The 24,831-nt window shown below is 37.7% G+C and overlaps 2 protein-coding genes across 3 annotated transcripts; one reads left to right on the forward strand and one right to left on the reverse strand.

The window, feature by feature from the left end:
- Window positions 1–910: 910 nt before the first annotated feature.
- Window positions 911–9,465, reverse strand: LOC124159386 (peroxisomal membrane protein PEX14). The gene is made up of 5 exons (XM_046535162.1): window positions 9,110–9,465; window positions 8,864–9,016; window positions 8,372–8,512; window positions 8,006–8,283; window positions 911–1,479 (listed from the first exon to the last, which is right to left on the reverse strand). The coding sequence occupies exons 1-5, from the start codon at window positions 9,140–9,142 to the stop codon at window positions 1,224–1,226; spliced, it is 861 nt and encodes a 286-aa protein (XP_046391118.1). The 5' UTR covers window positions 9,143–9,465; the 3' UTR covers window positions 911–1,223.
- Window positions 9,466–9,620: 155 nt separating this feature from the next.
- On the forward strand, window positions 9,621–21,945 carry LOC124159385 (AP-2 complex subunit mu). 2 transcript variants are annotated; one of them, XM_046535160.1, is made up of 8 exons: window positions 9,621–9,705; window positions 9,893–10,104; window positions 10,190–10,352; window positions 18,032–18,250; window positions 18,548–18,812; window positions 20,602–20,835; window positions 20,952–21,063; window positions 21,197–21,945. In XM_046535160.1, the coding sequence occupies exons 2-8, from the start codon at window positions 9,928–9,930 to the stop codon at window positions 21,329–21,331; spliced, it is 1,305 nt and encodes a 434-aa protein (XP_046391116.1). In that variant the 5' UTR covers window positions 9,621–9,705; window positions 9,893–9,927; the 3' UTR covers window positions 21,332–21,945. The 2 variants fall into 2 exon arrangements, with proteins under 2 accessions (XP_046391116.1, XP_046391117.1); XM_046535161.1 differs by lacking the exon at window positions 9,621–9,705 and having other exon boundaries at window positions 9,771–10,104.
- Window positions 21,946–24,831: the final 2,886 nt, after the last annotated feature.

Consider the following 24,831-nt stretch of genomic DNA (forward strand, 5'->3'; position numbering starts at 1 on the left):
GTGGGAAAATGGAGGGTGGCAGGGAAGTGAAGCGGTGTCTGATTTCTCGCCAGGGTTAATGATCACTTTGGTTAAAAGTCGTCCAATCACAGCCTTAAGGTCTGTGTGTCGTCATGGCACACGGACCAATAATTGCGCTTCGAATACACGTGTGCAGATAAATGCGTGGACAGTGTCTGCGATTGACTGACCTTGAAATATGACCGAAATATCGATTTTTCTTTTGATCCGTCAATCGTAGATCTACGATGAAGTTTGAGAGGTATTTAAGGTTTTACAACGTATTTCACGGCTATTTCCAGGTTTTTTTCACGGTACACGGAATTCAATGCTTATTCACGGTTTTAAGGTTTTCACGGTTGAGTGGGAACCCTGTCTTAGGTCTCCACAAGTTTTTCAAGAAGAATTACATACCCTGAGTAATCCAGGATTTCCTGGTTTTCCAAGTTAGTGTACACCCTGGTGAGTGCATTGAATGTGGATAAGAACACAAAAATTCACTATGTAACCATAACATACCAGTTACCCAAGGGCCCTGATGGCGACACGTTCCAAGTTCCTTAACAGTAAACTCCCAGCCTGCTGGGGCAGGCCCTGGAGTCCGGGACTCTTGGAGGAATTCCTACCTGCCCTGGGTGGTCTGCCACTTTGAGTAACCACCCAACCTGTACAAATGCATGGCCAGGAAACAGAATCTGCTCTGATTTTGTTCCTGTTAAAATCATTCTAACAATTTTACATGAACTTGCACCAGTTAATGTATTGTATAACTACGCCTTTTTTCATTCATTTCACACATTAATTATGTACATTATTAACAGTCCTACGGAATGCATTATAAATGTAAATCTTGACCATTCTATGCATACTATTGCAGACCCATTTACTATTTCAGAAATAAGTATATAACTACTTAATACTTTTCCTTTATTGTTAATAAAAACTGGCTCAACAAACACAACATAACATTAAAAATACAGTCATATCATGAGGCATATGTATTAACAAAACATGAAATATTTACACATGCGATAATACACATATACATGCAATAGAAAGGTCCAATTTTATTAATGTACCAACAAAAAGCATTGGTCAATCATTTTTCCCTCCTAAGCATTTATAGATCCCCTAGCCCAAAGTCACCTTCAAGAGGATAACATGGAATGGTGCATACACATTGTGTTGACTAACTGACCTTCACCATATTCTCCTGAGATCATTCACTCCCTAACCATCTCCAAGCTGCTATCACTGCCTTCCCCAGTTACTTCACTTTTATTTATCATGACAGTTTCACTGGAACCACTAACACACAGTTCTTCCAAATCACGAACTTTGTAGTATTCTGATGTAGGGCTAGATGATTCGGCACTCTCACCGGCAGTACCAGACTTTCCGTTGTTGTCATTGGTATCCTGAGACATTTGCCAGGCTGGAATGGAAGGACTTGGATTTGGAGTACTCGGAAACTGTTTCCTGTGAGTGGGAAGAGAAGAAATATAAAAAAACTGCTTGCAGAGAAAGGAATATCCAGAGTCCATGATAAAAACACAAATGGTAATTCCCACACTATTTAATTTAACAATCAACGAGTGATCAGGGTTTCAACACATTGTGTCATTTTCGATGCCATGGTCGTTCATTGAGTGTTAAATTAAATATGTAGTGTGGAAATTACCATTTTTGTTTTTATCATGAATATAGCAAACTCCCACAAAATCAAGCCTGAAACGATTTTATACAAATATCCAGAGTACTCAATGTTTAGGGATTGTGGTGACAGGCTTGATAATTTTGACTGTGCTCTAGGTGGTGTTTGAATCGCAAACAAAGCAACTTGCTCTCTATAATACCACCTTCCTATCCCTTGTCAATTGGACCCACCAACTAATTTTTCTAAATGCTTAACCAGTCTAGAGGAGCTGGAAAGCCAAGCCATTTCACCAATCCCCCAGGTAGTATGAAGGCAAAAGGATCTTGCTCAGGCTTTTGCAGACCTAAAAACATACCATTCAGGTTACCAAAACTACTTGTGAAAATCCTACATATCATGAAGATGACCAAGGTATCAAAGGTACGTAGTTAATGGCTTGGGAGTAAGGAACTCAATCGTATGGTTACAAAAACAAATTATTTTAGGACAAAAAATAGGTACATACTCTGCTATTTTTTTAATGTGATAATTTTATAGCTATATTGTAAATTTAAAATTACATTAAAAATAGGCTACCAAAATAAAGTCTCCTGATTACAAAAATTGGTCCTTAGCCCACATTAATAGCACACCAATTGTGTCAGCTGCAATGCAAATTTACTTTAAAATTATACCATAAGCAGATGAAATTGAATGATGTCTCTATTGAAAACCTTGTAATAATAATGAGCAAACTTGAAGACTACTCACATTTGCTTTTACATATTCTCCTGATGTAGTAGCAAAGATTAGATATAGTAGTAGTAGATGTTATTAGCTCACACATTGCCATCACCTGCTTAGTGTTGGTAATTTTTCATCTTGGTAAGAAATATAAGTTATAGAATTTTGGAGTTTTATGAGGAGTTTTTCAGCTAAGTGGACATAGCTGTTTGGCTCACTAGATGGCAAACTACTTCCGGAACCATGTGATATATAGCCTGAAGAATAGAAATAGAATGTGGAGCCAAGAGTGGGGACTAGAGGCGCGCAAAAGCCGTTCCGCTCCCGCTCGAGTCTCGCTCTCGGGAGTCAAACTGGTAGTCTCACTCCCGGGAGCGAACAATCCCGGATTGCGGTCTCGGGAGCGAGCGGGATTGAGCTCTCGTCGCTCCCGGCAATTTGGCGGATAGCACATAGTATGTGCTATCCGCCAAATCTACTAGCTGGCTTACTAGCAGACTTACACGAACCTTCCTTGTTGAAGTAATTATGTTAAAATCAAGTTGAATTCCTAAGTTTATTGTTTAATGCAGAGATGGCGCTGCAACGCTGATTTTGTAGTTATGTACGTTACCAAGAGTGCTAACGAACAAAGAGAAATTCGAAAACAAACAAACAAAGAGAATTTCGAAAAAAAAGATAAGTATCTGCAGCTAAAACAGAGTTATTGTAATGTTTCTCTTATAAGTTAACGTGTCCAAGAACATTAAAAATACAATATTCCTAACGCGAAGTTCCCTAACAGTTCGTCGCGTTTCGTGCAAGGTTTTGGGTGTTTCGGTTTTATTCCGTTTTTGGGACTCCTAGCGAGATGGCTGACGCTCTTTCTGAGGAAAATGACCGTGTTGGACAGTATAAAGATGGCGATAGAGCCCATTTTACAAAAGAAGAAGTAGTGAAGAAAATTGAAGAGGGAACATGCATAGTTGCTTGGAACACAGGGAGAAATAGTCCATGTTGGAAAAACTTTCAGGTAACCAGCGAAATATTTTGCATATGGAACTGTAATGCATTAACTTATGAAGTTCTAACCACTTGTTTATCGGACATGTTGTATTAGATTCTCAGACACGCAAGCCCCTGGGTTATGTGAGATGTGAAACAGAATCGTGCCAAGCTGTTCTTGTGCATAAGGCAAGTACGTCTGGCATGAAACCGCACAAGTGCAAAATCGAAAGAAATGTTTCTCCAGCCACACCTGTTGTTTCTCGGGATGACAAGGACCGTGTGAGGGACAAGTGCGTAGACATGTGTGCAAAAGACTTGCGTCCATTTGCGACAGTGGGTGGAGAAGGGTTCAAGGACCTCGCGCAAGAGTTAATTAATATTGGGGTCAAGTACGGACCCTTAGAGGCCAAAGACGTGCTACCTCATCCAAGTATGGTAGCCCGTTCCTTGCGTGAAAGGGCTAATCAAATTCGAGCTACTCTCATCCCCAAATTAAAAGAAGCCATAGCTACCAAGGAACTTTCTATGACTATGGACCTTTGGACGGATAATTATCGCAAAGTTCACTATATGACGGCTACCTCCAGTCGCATAATCGAAGAAGCTGGTGAATGGAAATTACAGGCAAATGTGCTTATCACGACCAAGTTTCCAGATGTCTCGAAAACCGGGGCAAATATTAAGGAAGAGTTACTCGGTCAATTGGCTGAAATAGGCATAAGTAGTGAGGATCTTTTTAAAGTGACCTTCGTGACAGATCAGGGTTCAAACATCAAAAAGGCTCTGCAAATGTACGATCGTCTTCCTTGTTTAGCTCACTGCTTAAATACTGTTTTGAGGCACACATTTCATGAAGAGAATTTCCTCAAAACGGAGGTACCCCAGGTTTATGTTGCTATTCAGGCAGCAAGAAAAATAGTCGGGTTAATGAAGAGATCTGGGCTTGTCTCACGGCTAGAAAGAACTCTCCATCAGGACGTCGATACAAGATGGAGCAGCATTTACACTATGCTAAATTCCATTCACAAGCAACAGGACGGAGTTTTACAGTTGCTCCGTGACAGTGAAAGAGTACACCTCGCAAACAATTACAATTCTGACCTGGTAGCTGAGATGGTAGCCTTTCTTAAGCCTTTTAAGGAAGCTACAGATGATGTTGAAGGAGAGGCTGAACCTACGCTACCGCTGGCAGTACCCTGGATTTTTCGTCTAAGAAGCCATTGTGGCGTCTCTGTTGACGAAAGTGAGGTAGGAGTTCAATTCTCCCCTTTCATTCATTCGACTATTTATTTAAGACTCAATTCCAATGAATAATGTAAGTTTAGCCGCTATGTCGACTGAAGCACACGAGTCATCTAGCCGTGTGGATGGCGAATGTTAATACTTCTTGTTTCCTAAAAATGTATTTGACTTTTTGTTTTTCTTTCAATAGACACTTAAGAAAATCAAGATAAGGGCAGCCTCATTTCTCGATGAGAAAGTTATGTCTCAGCTGGAAAGGCGACATTATTTGGCACTATTTTTAAATCCAAATTATAAAGACCTCCTCCGTTTAACATCTGAAGAGTGACAATGCGTGTATGACAACGCTCGAATACCTAATGTGCCAGGAAGTAAATGGTAATGTATCACTACAAAAAATAAAGAATTTTACTTAATTACTGGCTGCAATTTATAGTAGTAGCACGATGATTTAATTTAACATTTATCCTTATAGTGACAGAAATCACAGAAGAAAGTGATTTATCTCAAACTTGTCATAGTCCACCTATGAAAAAGAGGTTTTCAGAATGGTTGCAAAGGCCTGAAATACCACAAACCACTGACAAAGTGACACGTTACATTGAGCGAAGCGTTCCGGAATATGTGCAGAAGGTTTTGCATTGGTGGAGTATCCATCGGCATTCTTTTTCGCGGCTATCGAAGGTCGCTCGGCGGATAATGAATATTCCTGCCAGTAGTGCACCAGCGAAAGATGCTTCTCTCGTGCAGGCCTTGTAATAACTGACCGTCGATCACGTATTGACCCAGACCATGTGAATGACATTTTGTTTATTAATTATAATGCAAAAACAAATTGAAATACAACGTAATGATGGTAAATGAAAACCATATCAAGTTATTGTTCTTTTATTTCGCGTACTATTCTTATAAATTCCACTAATACGAACTTATGTTATACATCAATTGCAGTTGAAAATTTCCGTCTTACAATTCTCTGAGCGAAAAGAATATTAGCACTCCATGTTATGGATGAAATTCTGGAATAAATCTCTCTTCTTATACCCTAGATTATACAATTATAATTAATTATACTTGCTATGCATTTATTTTACTGTTCACCAGTGGTGGATTCGCACCCCAGAATGAGACCAAGAACCCACTGTGAGAGAGATAAATATGCATTCCCTGCATGAAAGCAAGTAGCCCACTGCGTATGTGCTATCCGCCAAAGTGCCGGGAGCGACGAGAGCTCAATCCCGCTCGCTCCCGAGACCGCAATCCGGGATAGTTCGCTCCCGGGAGTGAGACTACCAGTTTGACTCCCGAGAGCGAGACTCGAGCGGGAGCGGAACGGCTTTTGCGCGCCTCTAGTGGGGACTAGAACTAGTTCTGTGCAAATGCACAGCAGTATGTTTCTTGCGTATCCCCATTTATACATTGTTGCTGGTATCAACATAAAGGTGACATGCAAATTGAAGAACCTGCAAATTGCAATAACTTATAGACTGCAGGAAGCATATAAATGAAAAATTTGTAGCACAGCTTTGAGGAAGATAGGATTCGTCAAATGTGTTGAGAGAAGATTTTTGGATGAAAAAGTGAAAGTGAGGTTCTAGTTTGCAGTTATCTCGCCATACCTTGAATACGCAGCCAGAACATGGGATGAGGCGCAGAAAGACTTAATCCGTGAACTTAATTAAATGCAAAGGAAAGCTGTGCGATTCATCAAAAACTGTTACGGGCATACAAAGAGCATTACACATATTTAAAAAAAATTAAGCTGGGAGCCACTAGAGACTCAGAACTTGCGCACTAGGCTTAGATTCAGGGTTCCCACTCTAACTAAATTATAAAATTCACGGTTTTTTCCAGGTTTTCACAGTCTAAATATTGTCAAATTCACGGTCTGCTGATAAGCCATTTTAGGCAGATATATTGAAGACGTAACAATCACCGGCCGCAAGTTAACTAAAAATTTATCAACCGCGACAAGGCGCCGTGAATGCAAACTTAGCAATGAAAGTGCTCTCTCTCTCATGACGTCACCTATCGATAGCAAAATTCAGGTCCGGCTAAAGGTTGTGAGTGGGAAAATGGAGGGAGCAGGGTGGCAGGGAAGTGAAGAAGTGTCAGATTTTTCACCAATCACAGGCTCAAGATCAATGATGTGTCGTCATGGCACGCGGACCAATACTTGCACTTCGAATATTTGTGTGCATATAAATGCGTGGACAGTGTCGTTGAAACATGATCGACGTAACGATTTTTCTTTCGATGTGTCAATCGTAGTTCTACCATCAAGTTTGAGAGATTTTTAAGGTTTTAAGGTGAAATTCACGGCTATTTCCAGGTTTTTTCACGGTAGACGAAATTCACGGCTTTTTCACGGTTTTAAGGTTTTCACGGTTGAGTGGGAACCCTGAGATTGCTTGAGCAATTTAGAAAAGGTATCTTTCAGAGTGACACGGAGAACATCGTATTAGAAACCCATTGTATTTCCAAGTCAAATAGAAACAATAAATTAAGAGAGATATTTTGCCAAGCAATAGGTGTGCGAATTCATTTCTCTTGAGAACAATTAAGGACTTCAATAAATGCAGCCCAGAACTTCATTAGAGCATTTCCTTTATATTAGCTAATGTCTGCTGTTTTAACACCATCCGCCATACACCTATTGAGACAGCTCGTGGGGCAGCATGCACATGTATACTATTCCTGAATGTGTTTACCCATGACACTTGTGACATGACATGACACACCCAAGTTTTCTCTAAATATTTATACATTTAGTGCTTAGTTAAAATTATCAAATATTGAAATGAATTCCTAGGATTGTGTAAATAAGAGCTACCGCAATAATTATTTAAATTTCTAGCTCTTGTCTTATTACGCTTCCATCTCCATTTTTACCCGAGTAGATTTTGCCACTGTGTGAATTATGTATGTAATACTGTAAAATCGTAATTATCAGCTCAACATAAATATTAATTTAAAAAATAAAGGTGAAAGTGGCAGACATCAGAATCAGAGGGGAAGTAAAGGTAGGATAGCTAAATACAGTGACTTTAATCTTCAAAATAACTTCGTATACCTTGAGCTGCCCTGTTACTGATGAAGCTTAATCAATTTTTTTCAGAGAAAGTTTCCCAACAAAAGGGTAAAGGCATCATTGAAGGAATACCTTGAAATAAATGGAATAGTTAGGTGATGGAGTGATTTCCACCTATGAATCAGGCTAATAAAAGAAAAAAATCACTTCTGAGCAGCTCTCCCAGCTTTTCCATGTACAATATTATGAAATTTATCTCCAATGAGAAATACTGTATTTCAATTATAAACTGAAATGAGTCAGGAAGAGAGTCACTAGGAGAGTCACAACATCAGCCCTGAGGCTAAACCAAAGAACAACATTACCTGTTAAGAAGGATGCCTTTGATTGAAGCAACTTCAGCTTTGAGGTCATGAAGGGTTCTTTGGGTGGAAACATCTCCATTAACTTCAGCTCCATCTTGTCGAAGTAATGCAACACGTATTAATTCTTGCTGCTGAGAATCTAAAGTTTCCCTCACCTCACGCAAGCTCTCTTTCATTTCTTTAATGGATTTATTTAAGGATTCTTGAATTACTATCACAGATTCTTCAACAGTTGGCTTCTTCTCCTTCCTTCCAAACAGTAAGGGAGCCAGGTATTTCTGAGGAATATGAAAAACTTAGTTTGAAGTAAGTTTGCAAAAATTTGCATTCTATTTGGGTTTTTATTACTTCCATTAGAATAAGTACCTTGTACAAGTAATATAAACTATATGACACTCCAGCAACAAACATAAGTGTATTGAAAAAGTCCCACAATTTAGTCCACCTAGACTGTAAAGGTAGGGCTAAATGATCAGGAATTGGCACTACTGTTGACGGGGGAGGTACCTGAAAAGACACAAAAAATCTTGAAACTAATGTTTCATTAAAATCACTGCCCAGACGAACATTTCAGTGCACAAGCTGTGTTCAGTCAAGTTGCAATTCTGGGTGTTACGGAACACTTTCCATGTTCATATTGGGTAAATTTTGTGGAGAGCAAACGTGGAGTTAACTTCGAGTAAATGCATTGAAAACTGTGAAAAACTTTGGTCAGTGCACAGTTAGTACAACACTGAAATTTTCGCCAGGGAGTTGGATGGGAAAGAAAAAAAATGCTATTTACACTATTATCACCCAATGTTCATAGTTAAAAGATTACCCCGGGTTATGGCATGCAAAGAATATATTTTTAATTACCACCACTCTCTGATCATTGAGGCTACGGGATCTTTCAAAAGCAATTCCAATTTCCTCTTCCGTCAATCCTTTTTTTCTCAAAAATGCCTGCTGGTGCTCCACTGGACTGCTCTGAACTTTGGGATTCTGAAGGAAGGTGATAGCAGTATTGATCTGCAAAAAGTTAATAGAAATGAAAATGAGTACAAATACAAAATGAATTACCTATCACATTTCCATATCAAGAGGCTATCTTAGATATCTTACAATGTTTTCCCTGGGCTGTGAAGGGTCTCCCATTTTCACGAGAATAATGTACAACTTATTAAAATAGCTACTTTCGTTTTGTGGGGATTATATTGAGCATAGAACAGTTAATGCTTCTTTGGCAATGATAAACCAAAGACATTAGCAGCAGAAAGACACTTGCCGCCCCAAGTCCTCAATCCGCCTCGATCGCCGAAGCACGCAAAACGGAGCTTATTTTTTTTGCAAGGTAATCGAAGATATCAAAGGTCAACTTTACAATAATTATATGAAATCTGCCAAAATTTTATATTATTAATTGTTCATTTATATTTTAAATCCATAGCTTCATTCCGAAATATATAGACGAAAGACACGGAATTACGGTCATATTTCAACGATTTTCGGTAACGGTATACGTAAACAATTAAGTAAGAGTTAAATTCACGAATAATTCTGTATAGGAAAAAAATGCCCAATTAAATTTAGTTTATTCATTTTATTTTGAGTTTATCGCTGTTTCATTTTATAGCACTAAACTCTTCATTGAGCGGAAAAGGAAGTATATGTCCTTACGATGGTGGCCATGTTGTGGGAGGTGCTCTGAGGCCGATGAGGTTAGTCGAATTCATCTCTTACATTTCATTTTATTACCTCCTTAGGTTAGCTCACGTTGCTGTAAAGCTCTTAAAATAATCGTTCTAGTTTCCTAGGCAAATAATCTATAAAATATTGTGCAATGGATAATGAATTTTAGATGTTTATTATAGGGTTTAATTACCTACGCTAGATCTCATCTTTCAGATTCGTCGTTAGTTAATTTTATAGAAAAGCCGACGATGATCGGCGGCCTTTTTGTTTATAATCACAAAGGAGAGGTTCTCATCTCTCGGGTGTACAGAGATGATATTGGCCGAAATGCCGTGGATGCGTTTAGGGTCAATGTCATTCACGCCAGGCAGCAAGTTCGCTCGCCTGTCACCAATATTGCCCGAACTTCATTTTTCCACATTAAGGTAAGTCGCTTTCTAATTAAATGTAAGTGTGTGTCTAATGTATGATACCCATGTAATCACCGCTGTCTATGAAACTATTTTACAGAGGTCAAACATCTGGCTTGCAGCTGTAACCAAGCAGAATGTGAACGCTGCTATGGTTTTTGAGTTCCTGCTCAAAGTTATTGATGTTATGCAGTCTTATTTTGGGAAAATCTCTGAAGAAAACATTAAGAATAACTTCGTTCTGATTTATGAGCTTCTTGATGGTAAGCCAAATATCCACAGGTTTAAGTGTCAGATGGGGAAATATAATATTATTTCTTCGTTGCTTTGCTTTAGAATTTCATTTTTTTCGTGGTCCTTTTAAAGAAATGCAGTGAAATTCCTAGTGAGAAGTACGTTTTGAAGCTTTAGTCAACTAGTTGGTGTTTCGGCGCCGGGTGACTGAAGGGATCAGTTTTACTTATTGTTCATCACTGTTATTTTTAATGTTTCGATGTCTGTTTCCCAATTTTTTTATCATGTGAATGGTCAATCAAATTTGTCCGCTCTTCATTTGGTTGTAGTTATATGTTCTTCATGTGATGATTTAACGGTGATCACCTGATGACGCTGTAGAGGTAAACCTCAAATCTCTATGGCTCTTCCTCTATTGTGATTTAATATCCAGCTATAGATTTTCTCTATTTTTTTCCTGTTATTTTTGGCCAGAGCCCTCAGGATATGCAATATGTTGTTGCCTGTTGTCTAATTAACATCCATTTTATTGGCCTTTATGAGGATATTTTATAGAGGTAATTTTGAAGAGTACACCGGTCTTCACTGTTTTCGACCCTTCGGTAGATTATGCAATCTTCTGCAAAAGACATTTTGGTGTTAACTCCCACGTATTTTTCATTAATGAAAACTAAAATTAATAGTGGACCCACTATGCTTCCCCTTGGGATCCCCAATGTTATGGCTTTCTACATCGAATATCCTTCGCCTACTCTCTGTGATCTTCCATTTAAAAATCCTATTATCCATAATTTAATCCTAGCATCTATTTGTAATCTATTTATTTTCTCTATCAAATCAGTCTGTGGCACTGTATCAAAAGCTTTTTTTCAATCAATGCATCAATTTCACTTCCTTGATCCAGGGCTTCAACATTAACCTCAATGACTGGATCTCACATGAAAAGGCTTTCCTTGAACCATGTTGATATCCAGCGATACCTGTCTTCAGCGGAATCTATCGAACTCAGCATTTTTTTCTGGATAAAACTTTACCACTTTATTCAAGGTCTGATAATTCATAAAAGACCGTGAAAGTCATATCATGTTTATTACATATGTTGCCCAGAAGGTTGGTTTGACTTAAATTCGACATGTAGATGAAATTATTATGAAATAATAAAAGTACAGCATCACATTGTGGTTAAAGTTGATAATTTGAAGTGATTAACATAAAAACCAATCTATAAAATAAGCATATAATCCATCATTTTTGTCTATTTTTCCTTTTTTCCTGAATTGTACAATTCTCTTCATTGCCAATAGCCCCATGCAATGTATAAATAAATCAGTGTTACCCTTGGTGAGACTGCATTCTGCTAATTCTTTTAATGAAACAAACATTTTCTATAGGAATAAATGCGATGGTGGTTGGCGTAACATGGTGAAACTCCTTCATGATGCACAAAGGTTAAAAAAAGACTTAGCTGTTTCACAAAATAAAATATATTTTATTTTGTGAAACAGCTAAGTCTTTTCTTAACTTTTGTGCATCATTTTCTATAGGATTTTTTGTTTACTTCACACATGGTTATATTTACTACTTCAACGAATTCACTGGTTTAGTCTTTTTTTATACTGTGTGTCAGGGAACCATCTTCATCGCCTGTGACAAGATCATTTTCGAAGTCGACAAGTCTCTCAGCATTCTTGCCAATATTACCTTCTGTAATTCACTTTGATGCACCATTGTTGATAAAATAGCAAAGGCCATGATTATATTCATTGAAGTGCGTAAATATGCAGTAACATTGGTGATATGATTGGGTACAAATTATTTTCCCTACCTTACTCGGGGATCAGTGCTGGCAGACATTTTATTTTATATTTTATTGTTTAACAGTTGATGTTTTAATATCTTTCACTTCTAAATTCATCCAATTAGTGGCATCCAGCACTGATAGTTTTTTTTTAAATCACCTATGACACTGTATTTGCAGTATCTGCAGCAGCTAATAATGATCGCATAATGTACTTCCTATATTGTGCCTTCAGCGATCTAATTACTCCCTAATACATTGGCTGAGTGATGCTAGTTGTGTTTGCCTGAACCAGGCTAGCTTCACATTCTTAAGGCGGATTTAAGGGTAACAGGTTGTATTATTAAGGAAAATTATGACTTTCATATCTTTCCTTTTCATTTCAGCATTGAAATTTTTAAGCCACTCTTTCATGATTGATGCTGACATGCTTTTTTATTTTGTTTCCCTTTGACCGATAGCTCCTCAATTTCAACGTGTTTGAAGCATTGTGGTCGAGCTGATTTTTACAAGAGGCTTTAGGAGCTCTCATGCCATGTTTTCACAAAAGAAAATAGTCACTGTCTCCTTTGAGTCTTTCCCTCCTGCAGAATAAAAAATAAGTGTAAATATGACATAGATTTTTAGCTCATTTATGCCCTAATTTCTAGAAATAGAACTCGGAAATGCATACAAACCCTTGCAGTTTTCTCTGCTTTTACACACAATGTTTTAGACGACAGAGCTCTAGAAACACTCCGGTTTCATCCCCATTATAGGCATCACATAGGTGATAGTCTTTCATTTTTACTCAAACCATGCATTTCCACTCCTCTACGGTTTCCATGTCCATGTCATTTGACTCATCAACAATACTGTCCCGAACAACATTGTGTCGTGCTCTGAAGCTCTCTAGCCATCCATTTGAGGCCTTAAAATCCAATTTTCTGAAAGAAACTGGTAACTCCTTTGCCATTTCTTGCACCATTGGACCTGGCAGTGGAATATTTCTCGATCTTGCTAGCACAAGCCGGCCTCGGTGGCGGTGGGGTAAAGTCCTTGCCTGCCAAACCGAAGGTCGTGGGTTCGAATCCCGCCTGGATAGGTGATCCCTATCCAGGGCATAGATGTTTGTGTTTTACCTACTTTGTTAATATTGGAAACCCTCTTTGTAAAAGGCCGTCATGTGCTGTTTAAGGGGAAGTTGATAATAAATAAACAAACCATTCCCCATCTAATTGGTTTAATTCTTCATATTTGCGGAGAGGTGTTTTCCTCTTTCAATGTAAACTAAGGCATAAAATAATAGACAGAAACAACAATTATTTTATGGTGTGCCGTTTTGCAAACTATTGTGGTATGGAATATGAAGAAATATGTTTTTTAGGACCTACCTCTTTCAAATTCTTTTCTCGATTTCGTCTCCTCCTTAATTGCTTCATAAACTTGTGTCTTTCCACACTTTAACATCTTTTTTATCTGCTTCACGGAAAGCATTTCTCTTTCAAAGCACTTGATCAACTTAATCATTTTTCTGCAGTAACACGTTTCGTGGCATGGCAGAAAATCAATCAGTAGTTCCCCTTATTGTTAGTGTTCTGTGTTTTAGTCTTACCCTGTCAGCAGCATGTGAGAGAGTGATTCCTTCTTATTCGGTTGCGAGCAAGGCTGTATAAAATGTTTTGTGTATGTAGAGAAAGGAGAGGGTTCTACAAGTTTGAGAGGAGGTTAGTATACAAGCTTGGGTTGGCACAATGGTAAGAAAGAGATAGAAGGTGACTGGCAGGAAGAGGGGGGAGTGTTGTCAGGATTCCCACTCAACCATGAAAACCATATAACCGTGAATTTTGTCCTAAAACCTTACAATAGGGTAGTCTCCTTGATCAAAGAAAACGAAAGGCATTGATTGCGATTCGTTGCCCACCATTAGTGTATTCATAATATACAAATTATTTGGTTTTAGAAATCCCAGTTCAGACGAATGGCAATGGTCAATTTTAACCCCATTTGAAAAAGGTCAGATTAGCACACATGCGATGCCACTCCACGTGATGTCACAGGGACCTAGTTTCTATATGAGTAGATAGGAGTTTTACATCGTCTGAGATTACTAATGCATGCATGAGGCACAGACCTCAGGGAAACATGTCTTAATAATCACCTATTATAATTGCCTAATGTCGGAATGTTTCCTTCGTTTGATAGGGTGTTAATAATCCTTATTTAAGCCAAGCGCTACCTGCTAGCAGCCTGCATCGTATCAGCGCTCAAAGCCTCGCCCCAAGGTCACCTCACATGCCAACAGCGGGAACCAGAATGACGTCACATGGTGTTTTCCCAGCATTCATACTTAGCCGTCACGCTTGAAAATTTTCACTTTTCTTTTCGATAAAAATAGATATCGTAAATTAAAAATCTAAAAGTGCGAAAAAAAGTACTCCAGGACTAATAATCTTTCGATTTAGGCAATAAAAAAATAATAGGAAACCACCCTATTCTCTCAAACTTCATTGTAGAACTATGATTGACAGATCAAAAGAAAAATCAATATGTCTATCATGTTTCAAGGTCAGCCATATATATTTTAAGCACAATTATTGTTCCTTGTGCCATGACGACACATTGACCTTTAAGCCTGTGATTGGAAGACCAGTAACCAAAGTGTTCATTAACTCTGGCGAAAAATCGGACACTTGGTCACTTGCCTACCACCCTGCTCCCTTCATTTTCCCACTAACAACCTATTGCTGTCGCTGAATTTTGCTAATGATAGGTGACGTCACAAGAGGTAGCACTTACATTGCTTTGTTTGCATTAATGGCGTCAGTCGCATTTGATAAATTTTTAGTTAATGAGCAGCCGGTGATTTTTATGTGATCAATATTTTTGCATAAAATGGCTTATCAACAAACCGTGAATTTGACAACATTTAGACCGTGAAAATCTGGAAAAACTGTGAATTTTATAATTTAGCTAGAGTAGGAACCCTGGTTGTTGAGTATTTGATAAAATGTATGTGAAACAAAACTCACTACGAGGCATTAGGCACTGGGCTAGTTTTAGGGAGACATGGAAGTGTTTTGGCCAATATGGATGCCAAATTGTCCTGAGTCACTCCCACGTCGTGATGTCAGTCAATAATGTCAAAAACCATAGTGAATGAATGACACATTTGGCTGGTTCTGTTTTAAGGATTATTTTCCAAGGAGAGGGCTTCGCATAACATTTCAGGATTTCATTTTTTTATGGTAAAAATTGTCCATGGAATTGTTTTTTGCAATCCCACTTAACCCAGGTACATGTGCCTGGGAATCGATTCCGTTTTCGTGTTTGACAGTTTCCGTTTAAATGGCAGGTAAAACCCTATTGCGACCGACAGGACCAATAATATTATCCGGATGACATGTTTCCGCTAAAGTCAGTTTTCACTGTATTAAGAGTATTGTATTTTTATCCCAATATGCGTGCAAGTGTTTTGCGATAACTTTTTGACTTACCTAATTTACAAATTAACTGCAGACTTTAGACTCACTGGTGTATAATTGTCTACTTCAGTTCTAACACCCTACCATGAAAAGGGGTATGATGGTTGCCAATTTTCAGTAGGAAGGCAGGTCCCCTTTATTTAGTGTGACTAAGAAAAGTCTTCAAATTTAAGGAATTATTATTTCATTCCCTAGTTTCAAGGCATCCATGGGCAAAATATCAGTTTCCATTTATTTATTTTTCCGCTGTTTACATATTAGTTGAAGTAATACAGTATCTGACACACTAATATAGGTAGTTAAATTTGCTATGCCCGTGGCTTGATAATTATGAGGGTTTGCTGTGAATCTTGTTGGAAGTTTCCATCTGAAGTTTCCATACAGTGAAATTTCCATCTGTATGCTTTTAGCTTTCCTCCTTCACTCAAAGTCGTAGAGATGTCATTATTAATATCTTTTTTCCTCCTTATGTATTTGAAGAATTTATTATCATTTCTTTTGCTTTGCATATTCAACAAATATCTCTCCTGGGCTTCCCGTTTTTCAGTATTTAAGCTATTTATTAAACTTTTTGCTTGTTTTCTAGGGATTAAATTTCTTTGTTTATAAGAATGCATTACTTTCCTCATCAGTCTTCTTATATAAGCATTATAATACTTCTGATCGGATTTGTGTTTATATCTCCTCCTCGGAACAAATTCTCCATATCCTCAAGAAATATGTACCTATATATTTGAAGCAATCCCAGATTTCATTGGGCATGTGACCTTTGCCTTTCCATTTTAGAAATTTTTTTCTCTTTGTGTTTTTTATAACCGATCACATTTCCTTTTTTATAGTTATATTTCCATTTTTTCTTTGACTTAGTAGATGGCCATACTAGCTGTAGTGAAACCGCAGCGTGATCACTTAATAATGTAATATAATCTCAAAGTTTTGAATACCCCCGAATGGCCTCAAAACATCCAGTATGTGGACTGGCACACACTCCTTCCCACTCCCCTCCACCATGTTTTTCTGAAGTTCCATGCATTTTCTCTTCTCAGAACTCTTACTCTCTCCACAAAGGCTCCTTAAATTGCAACCTTTACAATTTTCCCTCTAATGGAGATATAATCTCAATTCTTAATTTTCACCTCTCAGCAATCGAATTTGGGTGGAAAGGCTAGATGTGTCTTCCTTAAGACTCTTAATAATCCTTTCCTTCTTCAGCTGTAGCATATCAGTCTACAAAATGCATGGAATACTCGGCCATTCTTCTTTCATACACTCAATCATGCATCTAGAGCACCTGAAATCATTTTCCCACACTTAACCATTGAATATTCCTTGCACTCTGAGCAGTTCACAACAGTGTCCTTTTTACCCTCCCTGACCATGCTCAACAGGTCAACTTCCACTTAGGGATCTACAGTAAGGGATGTCCACTCTTTTGGAGGATTGGATAAGGAATGCTATGAATGTTGGTTTGCCCTTATTCATTCTCTTCTCTATGTGTAGTTTAAGAGCCAAAATGGCTTCTCTGGTGCCATTTTTTTCCTGAATATGAATTAATCTTCTTCTGCTCTTCATTCGATTCTATCTAACACAGGGATAGATGACCCATATCGCCTCAGAATACCATATCATCACCATATCACCTCGGTTATTGTTTAAGGTGTTATTGAACACTGAGCATCCAATCATCTTAAATAGCCTGATACACGAGACAGTGTATGTATGCTAGTTGGCAGCACCTCCAAAGGCATACAACAGGATTATTGACGTAATATTCCATATTGTAAAAGTGGTGCTAAGGATTGTGAAAATGGGAGGCAAGGCTAAAGAAGTACTTGAGTGACAATTCATTTGAGGGAGTCAAGGTCTGAAAGTTAACCCAGAATTTATAAAGCCCCTAACAGTTTACATGCAGTTATGCTAATATTCAATATACCGTATTTCTCCGAGTATAGTCCCCCTCTGAATATAGTCCCCCCCTCCCTAATTTTGAGGCTTCAGTTTCGGGAAAAGTTAAAAAAATGCATTTGAATATACTCCCCCCCCCTTTACTTTTACCACCGGCATTTTTGGAAAAAAAGGGGGGACTATATTCAGACATTCAATATACCGTATTTCTCCGAATATATTATTAAAAGACTATATACGGTATGTGTGGTGAAACATATTTTGCTATCAAATCAGCATTGGAGCAGTGGATGCATATTTAGTTAATTAAAAAAAAATTATTCGATAGAGTGGACTCAATGAACCTTATGGGCATTATTAGTAGGAAAGTAATGGTCGATTATAGGGGAAAACTACTTATTAAATTCTTTTCTCTTCTGTATGAATCTTAAAAATCATGTCTTTTTCCAAGGAGTTGTTTTGTATTATCACATTATCAAAACTAATGTTCTTCAATTTTTTTTAGTAGTTCTGCAATGTTAAATCAACTGTTTTGTTCCAGAAATACTTGACTTCGGCTATCCTCAGAACACTGATACAGGAGTTTTGAAGACATTCATTACCCAGCAAGGAATTAAGTCACAGACTAAGGAAGAACAAGCACAGATAACATCACAGGTGACTGGTCAAATCGGTTGGCGTAGGGAAGGAATCAAATACCGAAGAAATGAACTATTTCTGGATGTTCTTGAGTATGTGAACTTACTTATGTCACCACAAGGTAAGATATTCATCTTGTCTGTTGTTATTTTAATTTTCTTTTTAAAATATTTTTATCTTTAATTATAGGTCATTTTATTTTGAGCAGTGAAGTGGAAAAATCTTAAATGCTATGTTTGACAATTATAATCCTCATGTCTGAAATTGGCTTACTTCTTAAATCCTAGTGTAATCCATGTCTGTTAATTTGAGTGAATAATTATGCACTCAAGTCTCTGATGTAAGCTTGATTGATGCATATCAGAGTGGTAGACTCAATAACTAAAGTCTTGCATTTGAATTCTTGTCTTCATTATAGGTCAAGTTCTGTCTGCACATGTGGCTGGAAAAGTGGTCATGAAGTCTTACCTCTCTGGTATGCCAGAATGTAAATTTGGTATCAATGACAAGATCGTAATGGAAGCTAAGGGTAAAGGCATGAGCACAGATGACCCTGCACGTTCTGGAAAGCCTGTTGTAGTAATTGATGACTGTCAGTTCCATCAATGTGTCAAACTCTCTAAGTTTGAGACAGAGCATTCTATCAGCTTTATTCCACCTGATGGAGAGTTCGAGTTGATGAGGTGGGTACACTGTAAAACCTTTGCATTGAGTGACCAATGGAGGTCTTTTGTGCTGGGTAATTTGCTTAAAAAGAATAGGACAGTGGCTAATGTTAAGTGTCATATTTCCCTCAAACAACTAAAAATTACTTGCACCAGGCTATCCTTGTTTACACCCACTCAGTGATTTAACCCAAAGGATGGTTTGGACTAGTGATGGTAGAGTTCTCCCCATACTTGGCTCCAAGCGTATGATTCGCACCTATTCAAGGTTGTAGGACCAATTCCCTTCCCTGCCTTCCATCCTCGTACCTCTACAGTACCGCAAAGGATTCCTCGTGCAGTAAAGGCTTCACCAAAGGCATGATTTGAACCCCAGGACATATCAACCAGCAGCCAAGTGCTCTGCCTTCTAGGCTACCATGCTCTCCTTGTTTACACATACTAATGAATATAGTATGTCTCTGATACCGTATTTCTCCAAATATAGTCCCCCTCTGAATATAGCCCCCCACCCTAATTTTGAGGCTTCAGTTTCGGGAAAAGTTAAAAAAAATGCGTTTGAATATAGTCCCCCCCTTTACTTTTACCATGGGCATTTTTGGAAAAGAAAGGGGGAAAAAATTCTGATATATACGGTATTTTTAAATAATTCAGAAAATTCTTTCCAGAAAATCCATTCTTGTGTTTCATTTTGAGTTCACCAATAGCCCTTGTGCTCAACCATTGGTAAAGTCTCTGAATTTTTGCAAACTGGTGTGACACTACGATGGGGCGAAGTTTACTTGGTTTCACAAAATTTTCTTTTTCTCCCAAAAAATGTGTTTCGGTGCTTTTTTGCCTAGCCAATCCATGGGTAAACCCCTGTTGGTGAATTTTTTAAATTAGTTTTGTCAGAATTATAATAATCAGCCATTGGAAAGTTAGACACAATATAATAGCCTTGGTGTACCCTTGAAGTTAGCATTTTTCCACAATTTTATGTCTTTTGTACAATGGGCTCTGGAATGGTATACAGCAGGGAGTTGTTAATTCTGTGCCAAAAACAGTACAAGCTATGCTTTAGGCACCGCAAGGAAAGCATCTGACAGGCACTGGTGGGTGAACAAGGGTATGCATGGTATTTAATGGTTTTAAGAAGTCAAAATTGGTACACAATGTCTTTTTCTAAAGATAATGCCAAGAAATGCTCATGTAAGGGAAGGAATTATTGTTGTCATGCTGGTTAATAACCATGTATACATCTACTCTGAATGCCATGTTATTACATTTGAATTCGTATTCGAAATGTGATCTTGTCTTTCTCTCTTCTACTGTTGTGCACCCTACCACCAAGTACTAGGGTACGGAGCTCTTTCTAAGCTTTGTATTTTTACTCCATATGAAATGGCATTTCTTCTAAAGTATTTAATGTTGTATATTAACCAAAGAATTTGTTTCTTCCTCCAAACTCCTTGCGTGTTCTTGAATCAGGCTCGAGCTATGTACCTGGAATTGAAAACTGAATTTTCCGTGAGAGAGAAAGGGTTAAAGTTTTGAATGTATTCATTTTCAGTTGACAGCTGTTTTCTTTTATTTTATCATTTTACATTTGAGCTGTGTATTTACACCATTTGTTTGAGTCAATGAAAACATTTTTCGTCAGCAGAAAAAAAAGGAGCATAGTTCTTTTGGCTGCATATGTACTTCTTTGATTCTTTGTGCATACATTGTTGCCAGTGGTATTTATTAGTTTCTGATAGCTTCATGTATGTTGCTCGGTATTTTATTGGTGTAATTTGTTTAAAAATTGTGGACTTTCATTTTACAGATATAGAACTACGAAAGATATATCACTTCCTTTCCGGGTGATACCATTGGTGAGAGAGGTGGGTCGCACCAAGATGGAAGTGAAAGTTGTGCTGAAATCTAATTTCAAGCCCTCTTTGCTGGGCCAGAAAATTGAAGTAAAAATTCCCACCCCTTTGAATACATCTGGAGTGCAACTCATATGCCTGAAGGGGAAGGCCAAATACAAAGCTTCAGAAAATGCTATTGTTTGGAAGTAAGTTCCCACAAGTATATTTGTCATATTAGTCTAATAGAATATTTCCAATAATAATAATAATAATAATCATATTTACAATTTTTATATCATCTTTAACATAATCTATCTTAAAGGATTAAACGAATGGCTGGCATGAAAGAAACACAGCTCTCTGCAGAAATAGAATTACTAGAAACTGACACTAAAAAGAAGTGGACCAGACCTCCTATTTCAATGAACTTTGAGGTAAGGATTATACATTGTTTTGCAATTACTGTATTTAATTTTATGATTGCCTTTTCATGTGTGATTTTATGCATGGAAGTACATCTACAATAATCGGAATGCAATTTACTGTATAGTCATAATTTTATTTCAGGTCCCATTTGCACCTTCTGGGTTTAAAGTTAGGTATCTCAAAGTATTTGAACCTAAGTTGAATTATTCAGACCATGATGTAATTAAATGGGTTAGGTACATTGGCCGCAGTGGATTGTATGAAACACGATGCTAAAGTGCAAATGTCAGATACTGCTGTATGTGAATAGAGAATCATTCCAGTGTTGGATTCCCAGTGACTGTTACCTCCCCTGTACATGGTGGCCTAGTATGTAAACTTGAATTTTTGATGGGAGATAAAATGTAATTACTTTGACAGTCCATTTTCTGGGAATTATCTTTAAATGTGGACTGAATATTTTCCATGTACTCCCTGCATTATAGTGTTAGCCTTAGAAAAAATAAGGAATCATTATCGTCATTTGCTTCACACACAAGTAAGACTAGAATTATTGTGAAATATAGTAGTTAAGCTAGGTGTATGAGATGTATGCTGTCATTGTCATGTATATTTGAGCTGCTAAATATCTGCATCATCTGTGTCAACTTACCATCAAACTTCTGTTGGATTTTATTTTGATATCACCAGCCTTCTGTCTTAGATTCATTTTCTATCTGTTATTTTTTTATTAAAACTGTTCTGGCTGTTATGGTGACCAATATCAGCTATATTGAGGACAGAAATCTCTATTTTCCAACAAGTTTATATAAATAATCCTCTATTTATACTATTTAGATTTGTTATATGTTGCAGTATAGCCTGTACATTAAATATTGTTAAACTGAAAATGTATTTCATTCATCTCGAAGGAGCCATCTTCCCATTTTTATCATTAAAGTAGAGCTTCAATTATCCATCTTCCAGTCAATCATTCATTTGGTTATCCATCTCTGTCTCTCCTAGTTATCGAGTGCCTCCAAAAGCTCCCCAACTATGTACCCGTTTCTTATCTCGCTCCATTCACCTTTCCCTACTCTCCTCTCTCGAAATGGCTTTCGTTTTTCAATGAAATGGGTACAAAAGATCCAGAGAAAGCATAGCACATAGGCCAAAGTAAAAATTGCTATGAATATTATTACATATGTGTAATGAAATTATCCATTTCTTTTTTATGTAAACATTTTGGTCTCCTCCATCTGAATGCATAATTGAAGCTCCACTCTGTTACTGAGGACGTACATACTATTGTTTTCTTCTCAATTAATTCATAAATTTTTTTCAAACCATTTTTGTCTATTGTATGAATGGAAATTAAGTACAATTGCAAGACTTCATTATTCTCATTCCGTTGTGTTTGTATTTATGAGCGACAATGTATTCATTCTTTTCACTGATTATTTAAGAGATTCTTCTGGTACTAAATTACTCTGAAGCTATCACTGCAATCTTTGCGTGGATTGTGGGCAGTCTCTTCTGCAGTTTTTATGTGCAGCACTGAACCTGCCTGGACCCCAGCGTGTCCTCATCACAATGCAGAGTTCTCCCGCTACTCACTGGGGTACGCATATTTGCTGTGCAGATAGTGTTTAAATGGACAGCATCTCCATCAGTGAAGCTGCTAAGGATAGGCCTCCATTCAAAACCATAAGTTTTGGACATGAGTTCCCAAAAGAAATATAGAAGGATACATCATAACTTCATATGCAGTTGCAAACTAAAGAATGGTACAAAATGAAATAAAAAAGTAAAATGAGGGAGAATAAGGAATAACCCCTACACCAATGATCAGAGCACACATGTACATGCTTCCTAGTAAATGTGAGCATAATTCTGCTGTGCCTGAGGGTGAGAGATAAGAACTGTTATGGACCCACAATCTTTTATGATCCCTTGGCTGCCAACCGGGAGACTTAGTTGATCGGCCACCAAGGGCATGGTCGCTCATTTACGTATTTCCTTAGAAGCAGTGAGCAACTCTATCTCTTCTGGTCCCCCCTCATCTTCCTGAATTATTTTTGAGTCCATCCATAGTTTATGAAGAGCTTAGGATAGAATTTACAGAAATGAAATTACCTAATGAAAGAATAGTGAAGAAGAGACATCAAATGCCTATGTTATTTAATCCTTTTGTGTCTCTTTATGCCTAAACACAGTTATATTTACAGGTAAATCTTATAGGCTCATTGTCTCTTAATAATAAATACTATTGGGACCATCAAAATCAGATGCAGAGAATTATAAGGCCAGTATGTATAGTTATGTACTACTATATCCTTGGGAACATGTGAGGACAGCTTCACCATCTCCATCATCTGCCTTCCTCTTAGATAAATTGCTGTGGTACTTGCTTTCCATGGCTGGTGGCTTTGTTACACTCCCAATCAGCTGTCTTGGTGCTTTCAGTTTACACCTGGTGAAACACTCAGCTTGGCCTCTGATGAGCCATTTTTTGCAGTGTATAATTTCAGTAGTACTTTCTTATATGCCCTACTCATTTTGAGGTTGATGTAGAACTCCTCCAGTTTCTATCCTGTACATTGTATCTTTCTACCTGTTTTCACCACTTCTCCTGTATTTTTTTTAACTTCGAATACCCTGGCGTGAAGAGCCAAAGCATAACGACTAAGGTATGCCAAGTTTGTTATTGTTCTCTTCCCTCTTAGCAGGCACTAGAGGATAATGAAAGTCAAACATGGCTATCCCTTTTCATGCTATATGAGGAAAATTACTATCAAAGGTGACATCCACTAGTTTAAAGTATACCGGGACTAGCCGCGGTGATAACTTTCAAGGGAGTCACCCGCAATGCACAATCGTGCGAAAGATCCACAGAGAAAAAAATCATTCGCCTTGACCGGGATTGGAACCCGGATCCCCCGATTTCCGGTCGAGTGCTTTAGCCAGCTACCGAGGCGTCATTCTTCCCTGTGGATATTTTTCGGAGACTACCGGTCGAGCGCTTGTGGCATCATATGCTCAGCAGTCCATCAACATCTTGTCCGGTAGTGTCCGAAAAATATCCACAGGGAAGAATGATGCCTCGGTAGCTTAACTGGCTAAAGCACTCTACCGGAAATCGGGGGATCCGGGTTCGAATCCCGGTCAAGGCGAATGATTTTTTCTCTGTGGATCTGTCGCACGTGACATCCACCATTATACAAGGAAATGAAAGTTGGAATGAAATGTAGTTAATTAAAATTTTTATTGTTGTCTGAATGGCATAACTTATAGCAGGTTTTCTTTCTCATTTAGGCACCCCTGGCTCCTAGAATTCTGACAATGAGCCATTTTAAATGTTCCATTTGTACTCATGAGTGAAATGTTGCTGTGCGCCATGCAAAATTTACATTAGTGACTACAAATTATTAATCGAAGCCAATACTGCTGTCTTTTGCTACCTTACTATTTTTCTGTGTTTAATTTCTATCCCTTCCTACAGGGTTGATTGATTTAAATCGTTTTGATTTAAATCATGATTTAAATCACGATTTAAATCACTTGATTTTTATTTTTAAAATCAGGTGATTTAAATCATAATGTGATCTATATGTTTGATTTAAAAGAGTCAAGAAAAGGAAGCTGTAAGTGTATAAATTTGATTTTTATTTCTTAATTAATACAGTGAATCGACAGTTATCAGCACAATGGTGGCTCTTAAATAGAAATTATACTGTAGGAATGCACGTAACATGAAAATTTAAAAAAATGGCTTTGGTTAGAATACTAGTGTATCC

The sequence above is a fragment of the Ischnura elegans genome, chromosome 5, assembly GCF_921293095.1.
Source record: "Ischnura elegans chromosome 5, ioIscEleg1.1, whole genome shotgun sequence".
Taxonomy (NCBI): Eukaryota; Metazoa; Arthropoda; class Insecta; order Odonata; family Coenagrionidae; genus Ischnura; species Ischnura elegans.

What these genes read in the sequence shown, in the direction of transcription:
- LOC124159386 (XM_046535162.1), bottom strand. Translation starts at nt 9,142, where the DNA reads ATGGGAGACCCTTCACAGCCCAGGGAAAACATT. An exon ending in CACAGCCCAGGGAAAACATT is followed by an intron (nt 9,017 to 9,109) that starts GTAAGATATCTA and finishes AACTTTTTGCAG; the next exon opens with ATCAATACTGCTATCACCTT. An exon ending in GTTTATATTACTTGTACAAG is followed by an intron (nt 8,284 to 8,371) that starts GTACTTATTCTA and finishes CATATTCCTCAG; the next exon opens with AAATACCTGGCTCCCTTACT.
- LOC124159385 (XM_046535160.1), top strand. Translation starts at nt 9,928, where the DNA reads ATGATCGGCGGCCTTTTTGTTTATAATCACAAAGGAGAGGTTCTCATC. An exon ending in CTTCATTTTTCCACATTAAG is followed by an intron (nt 10,105 to 10,189) that starts GTAAGTCGCTTT and finishes ACTATTTTACAG; the next exon opens with AGGTCAAACATCTGGCTTGC. An exon ending in GGAGAGTTCGAGTTGATGAG is followed by an intron (nt 18,813 to 20,601) that starts GTGGGTACACTG and finishes TTCATTTTACAG; the next exon opens with ATATAGAACTACGAAAGATA.